Genomic DNA, 16,073 nt, shown 5'->3' on the forward strand with positions numbered 1-16,073 from the left:
TCTTCTATCATGTGATTTCTTAAGAATCACATGATAGAAAAAAAGTTGTTATTCCGGTGATTTCTTGAAAATCACACGACGCCGGCATGTTCATCAACTAATATAGGACTTGGTTGATGTAACAATCGACCAGAGTAGAACACGACAGACTGGAAGTCTTGGATTTGAACCATTCAGTCCAAATAAAAATCAGGAGGAAAAATCTTTCTTTTTTTAATTCAAATTTCAAAATAAAGTCAAAACATTGTTCGAAGGGACGGGGTATAATTTCAGGATTTTGAAATTGTTTAATTTTTTCTCAGGGTAGGTGGTGATACGATGAGCAAAATCAAATCGATAAACAACCTCATTACCAGCAATAAACAAATGTATCATTTGGAATCAAGTTGTGATAAACCTAAGGTAGAAAGCAATTAACTTCAGCTTACAAAGCAGAAAATCTGGTCCTGTTTGATTTATCTCGTTTCCAGCGATAAGTACCATTGCCTTGACCCCCACCCCGCCAACCCAGTTTTGCTTTAACCCCACCTCTCCGCCCTAGTATTGCTTTAACCCCAACCCCCCCTCGGCATTACTTAAAACCCTACCCCCTCCACCCTAGATGAGATGTCAGTCCGTGATCCATGATACTCGGGAGACAATCTTGTGGTACCATTGCAAGGTTACACCCTCACCCCAACCCCTCCTCTCAGCATTTCGACAGAATTCCCTGTAATACTCCTGAATGTAAAGAGGCAAAACTCGTGACGGATTTGATGGTTTTTCCTGAGAACACACAAAACAATATCACAGCCAGAACTTGAACCCAGTCCTTTCGAACCGAGTCAGTGCATTAACCACTGAACGACTACTCTATCAAGAAGAAAAGAACTGTACTTTGCCAAAATCCCCTGAAATCGCCTGGCAAGTCTTAAAAGGAAAGTGTTATGATGGGAGACAAAAAATGATTCATAATCTGATCGCATACGATAAAACCTTTAATGAATTTGAAACACTTGAACTGAGCACAAATAAAAGCCTATTGTCTGGATTCTTGCTGTACTGTTTCTTGTCCAAATGTCTTGGTTCGAAAAACAAATGACACAGCATCACCAGCTTTCTTTACCGCGTCGTCCTTCAAGAGAACAAGACACGTTAGAATTCTTAATGATAAAGGCTGCAACAGTGCAGCGAAAACAATCATTTTAAAAGAAGTTAAGACTTCAAAACACTTCACCGCGTTAGTGTTAGAACCGAAATCAACTTTTTGGTACGACTCAAAACCTTACCAAGTCCATACATCGCCCAGCAATATTCAGCATATCATATAATTCCACGTGAAACACATGATGAACTCAGAGAATGCGGCAGCATTTTCCATGAAACACTTGCGAAAGTCCGTCCGCGCTTAGCTCACCACGGAGAACGGTAGATTATTCAAGCGTTTCTCGGCAATTAGATAGCTTTGTTTATTATTTACCTCGCATTAAGTACACAGGGGCTTATGTTCCCGGCGGTAAAGTTTTCACTCCTAAATGGAAACGCTAATATGAACAGCTTTTGCAAGAGAGCAGTGAACGCGACCTTGTAAAAAACGAGCGGTCATTCTTAGATGTGATTCTCTCTGTAAAAGATACATTCAAAATCTTTACCTCTAAGTGGACTGAGGCAAGAAATCTAACAGAAAAACCGGGCACAAGCAAATCTCTGTCCTACCTCAAAGTCTGAACAAGGATCACTCGGACACGGATAGTGCTGCCAATCCATAAGCTCAGCTATTGAGAGATTTTTCTGAAAAAGAGATATTTAAGAGTCCTAAATGTGATTCGTGACAGACATTATCGACACTAAATTGTCATATAACGTTTCAATCATGCAAAAAGCTACTTTTCTGGCTTTTCTTGAAAGAATTTATGTGGCGTTCACGATATGATTGTATGTCCTTTACTACTAAGGAGAATATCATACTTGATTACTATTGATGTCAATTCCTAATTGGCACGGTCTCGTGACTGGTATACTTGACTGTTGATTGGCTGTTGACTCTGATTGACATTCCTCGTCACTTCCATCCTAGAAAAAGCCAACAAATCACAAGAAAGATGGAGAGAGTCAATGACAGAGCAGTGATTCCACCTCAAATCGTGATCATCATCCCAAGAGATTACATATCAATCAATCTCGAAAAATTTAGTGTTACCTCGGTTGTCAGGCATGTGCACTGTAGTAGATCGTGCGTTAAACATAACGTGTTCTCGTGGAGAGTAAACAAGTCCTGTGTAATGAAGAAGAAAATATTTACGGAAAAATAAACCTATTCCGTGAACCCTTTACACCCTAACATCAGTGTGCATACCATATTCTCCTTACTGTTCTCTGTACATTTTCTAAGTTGCTGACAAGGAGATTTTGTTTAACAATCAAGAAATGATCGGCAACTTACCAGAGCTCTTGATTGATAAACAAACTCTCCTTTCCAGTACCATAGAAGATGTCTAGAGAACAGTATGGAGAATTTGCATACTGATGTTAAGGTGTAAAGGTTAGGAGCACGCTCTCTCTAAAGGAGAAGAAAGTTGTACCTAGAACACCTTACCATAAAATAGGAAATCGCATGATGGCGAGGGCGTTTAGTGATTTATCACCAAAAGTTATTTTTTGGGAGTTTTCGAAATTTCACGAGTCAAAGGCGAGTGCAGTTTAGAAGAATTGTTTTCCCTCAGCCGTGAGAAGGTCATATTGGGATCCTCGTTCCCGCTCTTTTCTATTACCCAAGTGAAGGCTGCGCGTTGTAATGGAGTTTTCGTTACAATAATGAAGCCTGTTGCAATAAATTCTGCATTTAAATTGTGTCAAAACCTTCCATTATATTTACCTTAAGTTCCTCTCGCGAGAATTCAATTTTGACAGACTCTTTGGCATCAGCTACAGTTCCGCTAAGACCCTGCTTGGCGGTTTGTCTCTGGTAAATCTTCTCTTCAATGGTACCCTGTGGCACTCAACAAACCAAAGTTAGATATACTGTACAAAATTACTTGTCACTTCAACAACAAGCTAAGTTTCGACTGAATTGATTTAAACTTAGAATGAAAAGTTCTCCGAGGTAGATAAAAGCTACAGCATTATTAGCCCAATAAACGGAGAGAGAAAAGAAACGCATAAGCTATTTCTAAACGGTCTCACTTTAAAACGACGCCAACTGCAATATTTTTCTTGTGAAAATACATCATAATAAAAATTCATTTTGATATCAAAGGCTCCACACGTAACCTCACTTTAAAACAGAGGCTTTGGGAATCTCAGAAATGGCCTGTTATGGTATGGACGAGAAGGGGACTGGTTTGAGAGACGCGACGCATTCTGTCCCGTTCTTGTCTGGCCCCAGTCTCTTTTTGCTTTGAGCTATCCCAGATCGAGAGAAAAACTGACTAATAAGAGTCTTCAAAGAAGAGACTTGGTCACTAAGCTAATTACCGTTGTCAAAAGTCGATAAATGTGAACTGTGTTTTTCTGTCCGTCTCTCCATACCCTTGCCATCGACTGTAAAAGGTAAACCAAAACTCAGTGAGTTCAACGAGATCACTGTCTAATGAATAAAACAATCTTACTTCACAGCAAGTTATCTAATCTAAGAAAAGAGAAAAGAAATGAAGTTGAGAAAAATAGCTGTTCACATTAACCCAGGGACCTCTTGATCTATCCTTACATGTTCATACCTGAATGTCATTGGCCGGATTCCAGTCAATATCAAACAAAATGAGCCTTGATGCACCAATCAGATTCAAGCCCACTCCGCCAGCTTTAGAACTCAATAAAAACACAACTGGAAGACAGAGAGTAAAACCAAAAAAAAAAGAAAGATGATTATGCTGAGTTCACTAGATCAGTTCTTACTTTGAGAACTTTTTTGTTAAAGTAAATCTTGGGGGCAATGTAAATAAATTAACAGTCAATTTAGCAATTGTTTTACTAAATATTCTAGTCATAGACTACGAGCAGTCCTTGCTTTTCGGAGAAGTCTGTCGCGCGAGTAAAAAATATCTGTGAAAAAAAGTGGTGCACGAAACTAACCCAACCCTACTTTTCGTTTATTTTAATCAGAAAAATAAAAATACAAACGCACTTACAAATTTTGCAGTACTTGTCATTGAAACGATCTACTAACGATTGCCGTTTTCTGGTTGGTGTCTTTCCATCCAATCGCAGAAAGTCGTAACCTCTGTCTTCACAAAGCCTCTGAAGTAAATCAAGAGTCTGTAGTGAAAGAGAGAGTGATGGAGAGATAATATTAAAAATTCTCCTCACTGTCTGCCATCCAATTCTTATCTTAATTCGGAGAAATTGGTAAAGGATCAACTAATAATCTACTAATTAACATTTTCTTTATTCTCATTAATCTCTACCAAAGTCTGATGTATAAAAGGAATTGTCACGTGAACACTAAATCGTACCTGAGTGTAATTTGAGACAAGCACTACTCTCTCCCTCGTGCTGCGTATCTGGGTCAGTATGTGACCAAGAGCTTGAAGTTTTCCAGAGTGGTTTGTTGTAAAACAACCCGGGTTGAAATTCTCAGGAAAGGAGCGATCGAGACCCTCATAAAGTGATGCGTCCTAAGTAGTGAAAACTCAAATTCACAAAGTTTTCGAGCAGAATTGTACAACCTGAGGAGAATATTTATCTATGGAAACGAGTGGTAGGCAAAAGTTATACCCGTGAGATTTCTAGGCTTTCATGGTCGTATTACTGCGTGAAATAGAAATAAAAGGAGCATCGAATTTGCTGATAGTGAGCATTCTTGTTTTTTTATGAAAAAAATTATCTTGAAAAAAGTCATAATAACATTAAGAGTGAACGAAAACTCAGGGAAAAGCATCTGTTTTGTGCGTCACTTACTGAAAAAGTAAACTGGCATCACAATCCCTTACATTTAAAATCCCTTAGGTCAAAATCAACCTAATAGAACTATTTTTTACCAAGATAAACAATTTGAAAATGAAACTCGGTCATTTGTTGTGAGATCAAATTGAAAGAGAGACGAAACTTGACTCAGGGCTATTACTCTTAAAGGTGAAGTTCTTAAAATAAATTGCCATGAAATTTGACAGACCTAACGGGTCTACGCAACAGCAAACCATCCGGGTTTGTTTCAAATGACCGGCTGACCAGAAATAACTAACCTCATCAACATCCAAGCTATCCTCCATCTCTTTGGCTTCTTGGCAATGTGAATAAATAAGGCTTGGATCATTGCAGAGTTTCTTCAAGGCACCAATACAAACCAAATGTCGCGACCCCCCTGAGGAATGTGACGTCAGACATGATCTCACAACTCGTGACGTCAGAAGGTGGCGGTATAGAGAAAGCTGTAGAAGACTTGGTCTGCAGAACACGACGCATTCCACTGCGAAAAGTTGAGTTAAACAATTTAGTACAGAGATGAGACTTCAGGGATACCAAAGAACGCGTGGGAGACTCAGTGATCTAACGCTGGACCCCGAGTCGAGAGATTGGGGTTCCAGACCAGGTCCTCATTATTAGCGCTGCAGGCGCGCGTTTCGCCGACCGCGGGAAGATTTGAGACGAGTCGGGAAAAGGTTTGTCAGAGGTCTGGCAAAAAAAGTGCTGGACCCCTTGCAGACCTTTCGCCGAGCCTCATACCGCAGGCGAGGAAAAGCTTGTGTCCAAGCCAGAATAATCTCACCAGGCTCTCTCCACCCCAGGAGTATAAATGGGTACTAGTGAACTGTCAGAGAACCTGAAAAAATGCTGAAGGAAGGAGGTGGGGGGGGGGGGGGAGTATCAATTCCCTTAGTCACGTCAAGCTTCAGAGACTGGGATAAGCTCCACCCTGATACGCCATATGACTCAAGTACAGACTTATAACATATCTAGATATTTAGGGTAAGCAAAGAACACGTGTACCTTTTGGAGGAAGGTAACGGCTGTTCACTTCGGCTGTCCGTCTCAAGAAAAACAAGCTAGTTAACCTGTTTAGCTTTATACAGGAATAAAAAGAGGAAGGAAGATGTTAAATAAGAATTAGCTAGGAGATCCAATTTTGAGCTATTTCAAGTTTTGATGTCGAGGGAATTCCAGGGGTGCTTTTGTTTTTCTTTACTTCGCTATGTTATTGGTCCAGAAAACTCACACCATCCTCTCCAACATACGATTCAAAACTGAAATCAATCGTCATTTGGTAAATCGCATTTTCTGGCGACTCAGTCAGTTAATTTTGTCTTTATTTCAAGTTGGCTGTTGTAACTACCTTGGTTTTGGTTTTTCTACACGCGATCGAAATGCTCTGAAGTATGTGAGCAAGAGCTTGGAGAGACCAAGAGCTACAGCACTAACTATCGATTCAGTAAGAGGAAATGAGCTTTTCATCGGAATTTATTACCTCAGCAGCCCTCGTTTGTCCCAGAAGTTTCTCTTCACTGCTTGCGTCAGGTTGCTGGCCGCGGACGATCGGTTCCTCATACAGACGGCGAAACGATGACTGTGCGCCTAAAGAAAAAGGCGTCACTGATCAAAGAAATTCACTTAAAGTGATAAATAAACACGACACAGCATTTTTCTTGGCCGACTCGAATGATCACACGAAGATTTCCCGCGCCTTGACGCGACTGCGCCATAATATCACGTGACTACCAAATATAGCTTAGATGAATAAAATTAACAAATTGTAATGAAAATGTTCACAATTCATTGATTCAATCCAGCAGTCCTACAATTCAAATCTACTGGCACTTACCTAGAATCCCTGGATTACAGACATCGACGAGCGAATGAAACTCTTTGAGATCATTCTGTGAGTAAAAGAGAAGGACAAAGCTTTTAATTAAAAGTAGAGTTAATTCTATGAGCTATGACCTGACCATAGTCGTCACAAATTTTGCCTTTTAGAATAGAAAATGGTTACCGTCTTACCTTCCTATGACATTAAAGTATGTCAGGGAGAAACTTGAAGTTACCAGCGAAATATATGCAAGAGAAAATAAGTGGCTAAAGTAACCTGTACTGGGGTTCCTGTGAGAAGAATCCTTTGTTTTGTTTTTAGTCCAGAAATCATCTGCAGATGAATGATAAAAAAACATAGGTCTCAACGCATAAATCTCATTTGACAAAAACAAAAGTAAAACGATAGACATCACCACGTTTGAAGACAATCACAGCAAATAAAATTTATAAACGACTCAAGGAGAAAAGAGAGCGAAATGTATTTCGATTCAAGCGTTTTTAGTTCAGTTTTAAATTTCGTCCGCGTTGAATAGGTTTCTGTATATTCTAACTTATTATTAGAAGAGCGTTTGACGTTTCCTTAAGGCTCTTGAGGAGGAAAAGGGCGAGATTACCTGAATAGGTTTGGGCCAAGATAGAGCAAAGGAACGTAACCCACCGTGGCAGTTTTAATGGAAGTGTTTTTGAGCCGATGTGCTTCATCACAGATCACTAATCCAAACTTGATGTTTCTTACTTCTTCTACTGAGCGTAGAAACATCTCATAGCTGATGATCATCACCGGATAAATAGGACTGTTGATGAATTCCTTCAACAGAAAAGTTAAAAATATCTAGTTTTGTTTTATTCTAGGCAAATAAATAGGGCACTGGCCGGTCAGATCGATGCACTAATATGGAGAATTCTGTGAAAATCAAGCCCTCCAAGGGGTTCAGATACTTCGTGGGCTACAAATCCTCTGTGGAGTTCATTTCCCTTTGGGGGTTAAACTTCCCCGTGGGGTTCAAATCCCCAGTAGGGTTATTATCCTCGCGTTCTCCCCCACATCCCTTGTGAGGTTTCGTGTCGCAACGCAAACTGACAACGTCCGCGTGTGAGACTGGAATCCTCGTGAGGGACTCAAAGTTGCGTCTCAGTTTTCAGACCCTCTTCTTTTCTTTCTTTCTTCCTTTCTTTCACGAATGGCTCGTTTCCTTTCTTAACGACCGATCTCACGCATGTCACATGTGAACTACAGTCTAGCTCTGCTCACCACTGTGTTCTCTGTGGCTCAGTGGTAGAGCATCTTACTCTATTTGCAGGATTCCGTTCTATAACAGAACTTTCTTTCTACTCAGTATCAACTCAAAAACAGTAAATGGGCACATCTGTACCCTTTCCCTCTCCCCCCCCCCAGCGTGTGTTCGTTTTTTACCTTCACTCTCTTGTCCGAGTTCACTGTATAAACCTTCAACCTCTCGTTGCCAAGCCACTTGCGAAACTCCGAACTCCAGTTCTGAACAGAGTAAGAACAAAAAAAATGTAAAGAAAAATATTGAAACAGATGACTTAGTAGACTCGTTATGCGCTCTGCGAAAAATATTTGCCTTGAGAATTTGACTTGAAGAGACACTCGTGAAATCGTCCTTAGGCAAGTTATGTGCTTCAAAGCTCACAGTTTTCCCCGAACTTCTCTGTCGGAAAATTTTTCGCTTCTCAGAACAGATAAGGCTGTTGTTTATATATTTTATATAACGCAACAAAAAGGATATCAGAATACCTTGACCAGACTTCCTGGAGTTATAATCAGTGTTCTCCTGATACTTGCTTGTCCACCGTACATGCCTTGTTTATGAAGAGTCCTGTTACAAGAATATCCGACCTTATGAACTTTTGGAAACCGTCAGGATTAAAAGGGACATAACGCTTGAATTTCGGTCGAAACTGGGTGCATGCTTTAAAGGGTGCCTCTATCGCGAAGTTTAACGCGTGAGCGTCTAGGTACATGCGAGTTCAACGCGCGTTTCTCGCTTAATTTCAAGCGAGGTGAAAATAATAGTTGTTAATCTGTTTCCCTTTGTCTGAACGCTGTAAATTTGACAGCAGGCTCGTATTTCACGACACACTGCAAGATCGTTTATGGCAGTTCACGTTGAAAAGAGCATTACGGTTGCATTTCTTTGCATAAGTAATAAAGTAAATTGTCTCACCATATCAAAGAAATACATTGAAAGGTTTTTCCAAGTCCCATATCGTCTCTAAACGCGAAAGACAAAGACAATAAGAGATATTGGTAAGCCTGTGCTAGAACAAAAGAAGCGGAAAAGTGCGCCAAATTTTCTCCCAAAAGTTGACGCGGAGTGGCTAATCATCCAAGTTTTTCGCGCGCTATTCCAGTGGCTTACAAAAATTAATACCGAAAGTGTTCATTAGAATGTTGATAACTAAGATTGCAAGTCTTAACTGTGCCAGAGAGGTCTTTTTATCTTGGATTATTTTATTTCAGTTTGTCCTAGTTGGCTTATTTCAATCCGTTTGAGGGTGTTCAAGGTTTGGAAAACCCCTTTACTCTTTGACTACTCACGCAAGGATGGCTCCATTTCCGTTAAAATTTCTCAAGCCCATGATACACTCATAGAGGAACACTACACCGTCTCTCTGATGGGGCCTCAAATGACCGGACAAGTGTGGGTCCACTACCACGTCTGTGATATCCAGCCCCTCTCGATTGCGCTCCAACTGTGAAAAAACATATTCACGTTAACAAAACCGACACACTACGTAGTACAACTTCTCATCACAGCTTCGTCGAGACTGACCAACAACAATTGACGAACGCTGCTCGAGTTCTACAGCCAATTATACCACAGAAAGGCTGAACAAACAGTTTCAACGAACCACTTCCTCTACACTTGAACCTGTTCATGACTTCCGCTCCAGTTTTCGAGATGTCAAACTCTCCTGGTGACGAACAACCACAATACAAAATTAATCCCGATGTTCAATAGTTACCTGATGAGTGGCATTGGGTCGAGGCATTACCACGGCTCCAGGTGCGTTGACGTCATGTCGAGGCGCCACCATTTGTCGAGTATCTGTTGTCACATCTCTTTTCACGTTGGAAGAATAGGGTTTGACGAAACCTTGAGAAAAACAAAAAAACAAGTGTAGCAATAATTTGGCGAAGCATTCTGCCGGAATGGCTGATAGTGTTGTTTTCCACCTGCGAGTGGGCAACCAAAACAACAGAAACACAAAAATGAAATAAACCATCTAGACGAAAAAGGATGTAACTGACTCCAGGGGCGGGAATTGAAGTGGGGGAATCTCGCCGCGGGTAACTGCGTGAAAATATACTGCTTGTGCGGATGGGCCAGGTTGTGAGGGAGAGGAGGGCGGGCAGGTTGTGCAGGGGGGGGGGGGGGCGGGTCGGGAAAATATGCAATCGGTTAGGGTCCGGCGAAGGAAAAACGCTCATAGGTCAATTCATTAGGTAATTAAATGAATTTTGGTTTTCCTTCTGCTTGGATGAATTATAACATGCTCTCCTGATTGTTGAGTCTATGTTGCATTGCACGACTTTTGTAACCAATCGGATTGTTTAAAGCACAACTACATGTCTGGTCAAATAGTGATTTGTTTGTTAAGCCTTTTAACCCCTAAGAGTGACCAGCACCTAGTTTCTCCTGACAATAATACTGCTGAATCATTTATTTAAGATCATGAGGATAAAGGAAATGATCACCACCTAAAGAAGCTCTTGATTGTTAAATAAATTCTCCTTGTCAGCACCTTAGGAAATGTATAGAGAACAGTATGGAGATTGTGTATGCTGATGTTAGGGTGTAAAGGGTTAAGCCCCGGCCTAGCCTGTGGGCAGATCTTCAATATCAGCGCTCCTTCCTCCACTTCATTGCACAACATGAATCAATAATGTTGCAAGATGTTACGTTGAAGTATTTCGTGCGTTTGGTCGGGCCTTCGGAAAAAAAAAATAGAATGCGGATGTAAACGGGAGACAGAGCGCACTAAGCAAAAAAGAACGAGGCGCTTCGAAAGTAAAGAACGCAGCTAAAGTAAACAAAAGTTAGTATGCACAAATATGACCTTGAAGTTTCACTTCAGAGTTAACAAGCCTACTGAATAATAATTCAAAATTAGCAGAAATGTGTCTTCTAATGTTGACAACGAGTTACGGTCTTTTTCATCGTTGAAATTTTTGAGGTTTCATAAAAACATCTCGCTTATTGTAGAAATGTTTTGGTTTTATTTTTATGTTAGGAGAGCTTGACTGATTTGTCGATGATAAAAGATTTCTTTCACGTCGTGAGTGTTCACAGATTTATCTCTAGTGAAATGTTTTGAAAACCCTACCCTATCCATTGTAACTTGAATTACTAGAGACAACAAGGGTATAATAATAAGCTGCCCAGATCGATGTCAGAGCATCCATAGGTATTACATTACAGTAAGCCATCTTCATAAATAAAAACTAGAGATGCTCGAAATAACGAGTGTTTACTGACCCAAGAGGCCTAATGTCATATTAAGTGATAGGCAGCGTCGTATAAAATTACCAATCTCGTGAACATAACCAGCCGGAATTACAAACCAATTTGAACTTTTCATACAACTTTCACTTTCGTCAGCATGGCTAATTCTGCAATAACACCACACAGTCCTACTCCAGAAGACTTCGACTTGACAGCCGTTCTAAAGTCTGGCGTGCCAGGCGGTTTTTGGCCGTCAGAAGTTGTCGTGCTTGCTGTAGCGAGAGGAAGAGACGGAAAAATCCTTTCAAGAAAGGTTTACAGGAGCGGATCGACCCACGCGTTCAAGCAGTCGATTGTGGAACTAGAAGAACACCCGTTCACGGGCTTCCTACACGATCTACAGCTTCTTAGCAATTTTTCGCCGTGCGGAGAGTGCTCGGAGAAGATCTGCGGCTGGCTCGCGCAAAACGATAGTGTTAGTGTGTCGATTCGCTTCGCCCATCTGCATAATATTCACGTCCGCGTGCAGAAAGTCGCGGAGGATAATGCCATTGGTATGAGAAAGTTGGTGGAGAAAGGCGTTCAACTGAAGGCTCTGTCAGATTATGACTGGCTGCAGCTATTGATGATCGACCGAGGTTTCGCAGCCAAAGATGACTGGATAGCGAAAAGAAAACAAGTTGACGAGAAAAATCAAAAGGATTTGGAGGAAATTCTTCAGTCGACAAGTCTGGGCGAGACTTTGAAGAAAATGCGACTTTACTGAAAAACAATTTCAAGGTCATTTTTGTTTCTTTACAAAATAAAGCCATTCTTATGGGGGAGAAATAATGTTTAAGGTAACCGAATTTGTGAGAAATTGATCGTTACAATTCGAACTTTTTATCAGTTGATTTATAACGCAAATGACCTCAGAGGACCTTGCATATCTTTCTAAGAGTATTTTTTTCAGACAGCAGTTGATAAGTAAATTAGGGGTGAATGGTGTAGCTTGGCAACGCGATATTAAATTTCCCACAAGCTAAACGGCTCATCTCGAGTCAATTAAGCTTTCTAGCATTAGTTTTGTGAGTGACTAAATCTTTAAAGTATGCAAACATTTCCTGACGAGTCCTACTTTTTGTAAAAAATTGTCCTCTCTGACTAGTCAAAAGAAAGCTTTTGGAAAGAACTTTTACATGGTACTTTTCCCCTACGTTGTGAAAACAAAATAGCGATAATAAAAATTTCTCGATCTCGAAGACACCATGTGGCTTCGTAGCTCAGTTGTTAGTGGAGTTAGCTGATATCTGGAAAGCGCAGGATTTAAGTAAAAATTTTCCGTACTTCTCATCTGCAGTTTCTTTATTTTCTGCTTACCTGGGAGGATCATTTCTTTACTTCAACAACAGTGTTCTGGCGAGTTTATTCTCCCCTGTAGTACCAGATAATCCGGTTGGCAGATGACGACTCGAGAGTAAAGTAATACGCTGGAGTTTGTGCAGCGAAGACTAGTCAAAAACTAAAATGACTGTAATCTTCTAACATCAACAAAGAATAATAACAAACCACTGTTGTCAGAAAGGAGGAGAGGTGGAGGGGAAAGGAGATCTACCCCCCTCCCCCCCACGGTCCCTGCCGTAACTTCCGCTTCCGGTTCTTTCTAGTTCAGATCGTTCGCAAAAAGTAGTTATTTTGGAAACGATGTTTGGGGGGGAAATCTGCCTGTGGCTTTGCACGACCATTTACTTTTTTCGATCCGTCGCCCACCAATTTTGGGAAATGAAGGGACTGATTGCAAACTGCAGTGGTTCTTCGAAGAGGGTTTCTCCTCGTTGAGAGTTTTTTTCAAACTTGAATGCAACGTCTTCTGATTCCCGGCACTTTTTCTACTTTTCGTTACCAGACACACAATTTCCTCTCTATGCCAGATTGATATCAAAGTGGGTACATGGCACTTAAAGAGACAGTTGCCCAACTAAACTTTTCATGGCTTCTTCAATATAGAGATAAAACTCCACAACCTCATTGACACCTGATCAGTGCCAACTAAGGGAGGCTGTGTAAAGCTTACAGACAAACCTTAGCCCTTTACAACCTAACATCAGTAAGCATATTACCCATACTGTTCTCTATACATTTCCTAAGTTGCTGACAAGGAGAATTTGTTAAACAATCATGAGCTTCTTTAGTTGGTGATCATGCATTTTACTCTCCTGACCTTAATGTTTGATTCAGGGGTGATATTGTAAGGAGAAATTAGATGCTTGTCCCTCTTGGGATCAGAATGTTTATCATCACACCATGTGCTATTCAAAACATGTGCCATCAAAATTTCAAAATAATGAGTGTTGTTGCCTAGCAACCCCACTGAGAATCAAGCTGACTTGGTTAAAAATTTCATACCTGTCTTTTTTGGAGGCATTCTAGAGATTGGTTTTGTTGGGAATGACCACACTATTGATTGTTGAAAGCACTGTCCACTTAGGTAATCCTCTGCTTTTATGAGACCCATCACCTGAAATAGAACTCAGACTGATCATCATATTCAGCAGGACACACAACCAAAAGAGGCAAAGAACATTAGTACAAAAAGACCCCATGATGACCAGAAATCAGCTTAAGTAAGAAATAAAAGTGAAAACTACAGCTGACAACATATTAGACGGCTTATGAACACATTCATATTTCTATTTGTTGCCTTTCTTAGGGAAAAAAAAAGCAACAACCGGAAATATTTCTATGTTTGAAAGAACACCTCACAAATTGAAAAAATCAAATCAACAAGAAAGTTTGATTTATAATCCTCATTAATAAAGTGTTTTTTAACTTAACCAGGAGTACAACACTTAGCAGTACAGAAACTGTGGATAAGCACTGGCAGATGCAGGCCATTAAGCTCCAACGCTTAACCAATATTACCTCTATTTCTTTTCCACCAATACACAGTGTGTTTCCTTCTTGCAGCAACTCCAACTCTGATGACTTGTAACCAGCACTCTTTGCAATTCTGAAGACAAAAAAGTTTGTGTTTTTGATCAGTGGAGGGCTTGGGTGAGACTCTTTTGTGACTGACACCTTAATATCTCTGTTGCAGAAGGTTCAGTGTCCCTTCTCAGCATAAGAAATTCCAAGTGTCCTTGCATTCCTCTCCATCTACCTACTCTTTTCCTTCCAGGTCTTTTAAGGAGGCTGTCCGTCCTCTTGTAACCAGTATACCTAGGAGTCCAAAAAAATAATAGTCATCAAAATCATTCCTACAACTTGAACAGTCAATTATTCTTCCAAAATATTTTAAGAAGAGTCTGACCATAGGAACATTGTAAAATGTGATTGTGTTTGATTGTCTAATGTGGGTTTGATAGTTGCAATATTAGAATATTGCAATCATAAGTAAATTCCACAACTCTAAAATTACTTCTTCCTTTGAATTTTTTATTCTTCTTCAGTTTGCCAGAGAGGCAACCTGGAAATAAAAAAAATATTGAAAACTCTCTTTTTTCTTACCATCTCCTTCCCACTTTTTGTGCTAAAAATAATCAAAGTATTCAAAATGAAGAATTAGAGAAAACAGAATAGCAAATAGTTAAAAAAACATCACCAAAAATCAAAGTTGTCAGAAATTGCCAAAGTACCTTCTTTTTGGACATCTTTCCCCTAAAATGATAAGACAAATTTTAATAAAGGAGTGCTTCTTAATAACAAACTTATGTGCAAAAAATGCATGTTGTACCACAAAATCAACTAATGCAAATGTTGATAAATTGTATCTGTAACTAACCAAACAACGCTGAAGTATCGACAAATATTCTCTTTTTCCTCAAATGGCACTAAAAATAAAAAGAAAAGAAAGACTTAAAGGCGAAACCTTCCCTGTTATGGTTGATGATGACAATCAATAAATTCTAAAACTTACCTAAAGGAGAACCTGGTTTGGAAGATCTCTGAGGTTTGAAAGGTGCTACTTTACTGCTAAGTGAAGGATATGAAAGACCTGTGGAGGTGGTATCTTTTATTTCATCGTCAGATTTCACTTCTTTCCTATTTTGAACTGTAAAATCTTTAGGAAACCTTGGTAAGAGGGTATTCGTGCTTGCAGTCTTTAGGTCAGATTTAGAGACCTCAGCTCTGATCTCTGGTATAGTCACCTAGGATACAACCGAGAGGAAAAAATTCATCTTCAAGAACTTTTGAGTCAACTGAAACAGTCATCATAAAATGAAGAAAATTTAATTATATGTAAATGGTTTGAATTTGGCATATTGCTGCTTGGCTCACCTGGTTTGTGTATGATTGCTGCAAAACCGAACGCGTTGTGGAGATTTCTACGGAAGGCTCCTGGTCTTGAGCTTTAAACGGCGAACAAAACTTCATTTTCTTTGCAGCTCTCGCCGAAGGCGCGGCAGAACGCCTCATAATTATCGCTAAATTTTCGTGAATTTACACTGTTATGTTTGTAAATTATTCGTCCTTCGCGCCACTGAGAGGCAGCCTCACTTTGGTGCATTGACTACTTCTCGGTTTGCTTGAGATTAGGGATGCTACGTAATTTTAACTCGTAACCATAGCTTGAATTTAAACATTTTTTATCAGGTTTTTTTGAGACATCGATGCTTGAAATCAAGATTTATGTCAGACATTTCTTCGTCGCTAAATTTATTCCGTGTTATTGACATTTTTTGGCGCGTAATTGCCTTGCCACCGAGCCTCCTTTATGATGATGCACCCATAATGCACTTGGGTGGTGTACTGTTATAGCGCATATCAAGCCTGTCGTTGTAGGGAAAATTTTATGAGGCTTGAGAGGGCAATTTCTCAAAATTTTCACACGAAAGAGGTCGTAATACGCCTCCAAAACCACATGGAATTATCAGAACATTAATGATGGAGGAAGTTGTAGGT

The 16,073-nt window shown here is 40.0% G+C and overlaps 3 protein-coding genes across 6 annotated transcripts in view; 2 read left to right on the forward strand and 1 right to left on the reverse strand.

The window, feature by feature from the left end:
* Positions 1–956: 956 nt before the first annotated feature.
* Positions 957–15,790, reverse strand: LOC131797348 (DNA repair and recombination protein RAD54B). Of its 2 annotated transcripts, none has more exons than XM_066162288.1 (28): positions 15,450–15,790; positions 15,088–15,319; positions 14,953–15,001; positions 14,807–14,828; positions 14,679–14,700; positions 14,336–14,390; positions 14,094–14,181; positions 13,578–13,689; positions 9,712–9,842; positions 9,284–9,438; positions 8,910–8,957; positions 8,480–8,561; positions 8,135–8,215; positions 7,457–7,528; positions 6,995–7,051; positions 6,734–6,788; positions 6,380–6,486; positions 5,905–5,977; positions 5,160–5,383; positions 4,431–4,592; positions 4,107–4,233; positions 3,696–3,802; positions 3,454–3,519; positions 2,855–2,968; positions 2,180–2,254; positions 1,948–2,052; positions 1,696–1,770; positions 957–1,114 (listed from the first exon to the last, which is right to left on the reverse strand). In XM_066162288.1, exons 1-28 carry the CDS (start codon positions 15,585–15,587, stop codon positions 1,019–1,021), a joined length of 2,730 nt encoding a protein of 909 aa, XP_066018385.1. In that variant the 5' UTR covers positions 15,588–15,790; the 3' UTR covers positions 957–1,018. The 2 variants fall into 2 exon arrangements, with proteins under 2 accessions (XP_066018385.1, XP_058970944.2); XM_059114961.2 differs by having other exon boundaries at positions 7,379–7,528; positions 15,450–15,789.
* LOC131797347 (uncharacterized) lies at positions 11,202–12,524 on the forward strand. The gene has a single exon (XM_059114960.2). It carries the CDS (start codon positions 11,350–11,352, stop codon positions 11,956–11,958), a length of 609 nt encoding a protein of 202 aa, XP_058970943.2. The 5' UTR covers positions 11,202–11,349; the 3' UTR covers positions 11,959–12,524.
* Positions 15,791–15,936: 146 nt separating the features above from the next.
* Positions 15,937–16,073, forward strand: part of LOC131797330 (helicase domino) — a 29,157-nt gene continuing 29,020 nt past the window's right edge. For 2 of the 3 annotated variants that reach the window (XM_059114942.2, XM_066162397.1), the window contains exon 1: positions 15,937–16,071. The gene's annotated coding sequence lies outside the window, so the exon portion shown is untranslated. The remainder of the gene's footprint in view (positions 16,072–16,073) is intronic. The other variant, XM_066162396.1, reaches the window with a different exon arrangement.

The sequence above is a fragment of the Pocillopora verrucosa genome, chromosome 2, assembly GCF_036669915.1.
Source record: "Pocillopora verrucosa isolate sample1 chromosome 2, ASM3666991v2, whole genome shotgun sequence".
Lineage (NCBI taxonomy): Eukaryota > Metazoa > Cnidaria > Anthozoa > Scleractinia > Pocilloporidae > Pocillopora > Pocillopora verrucosa.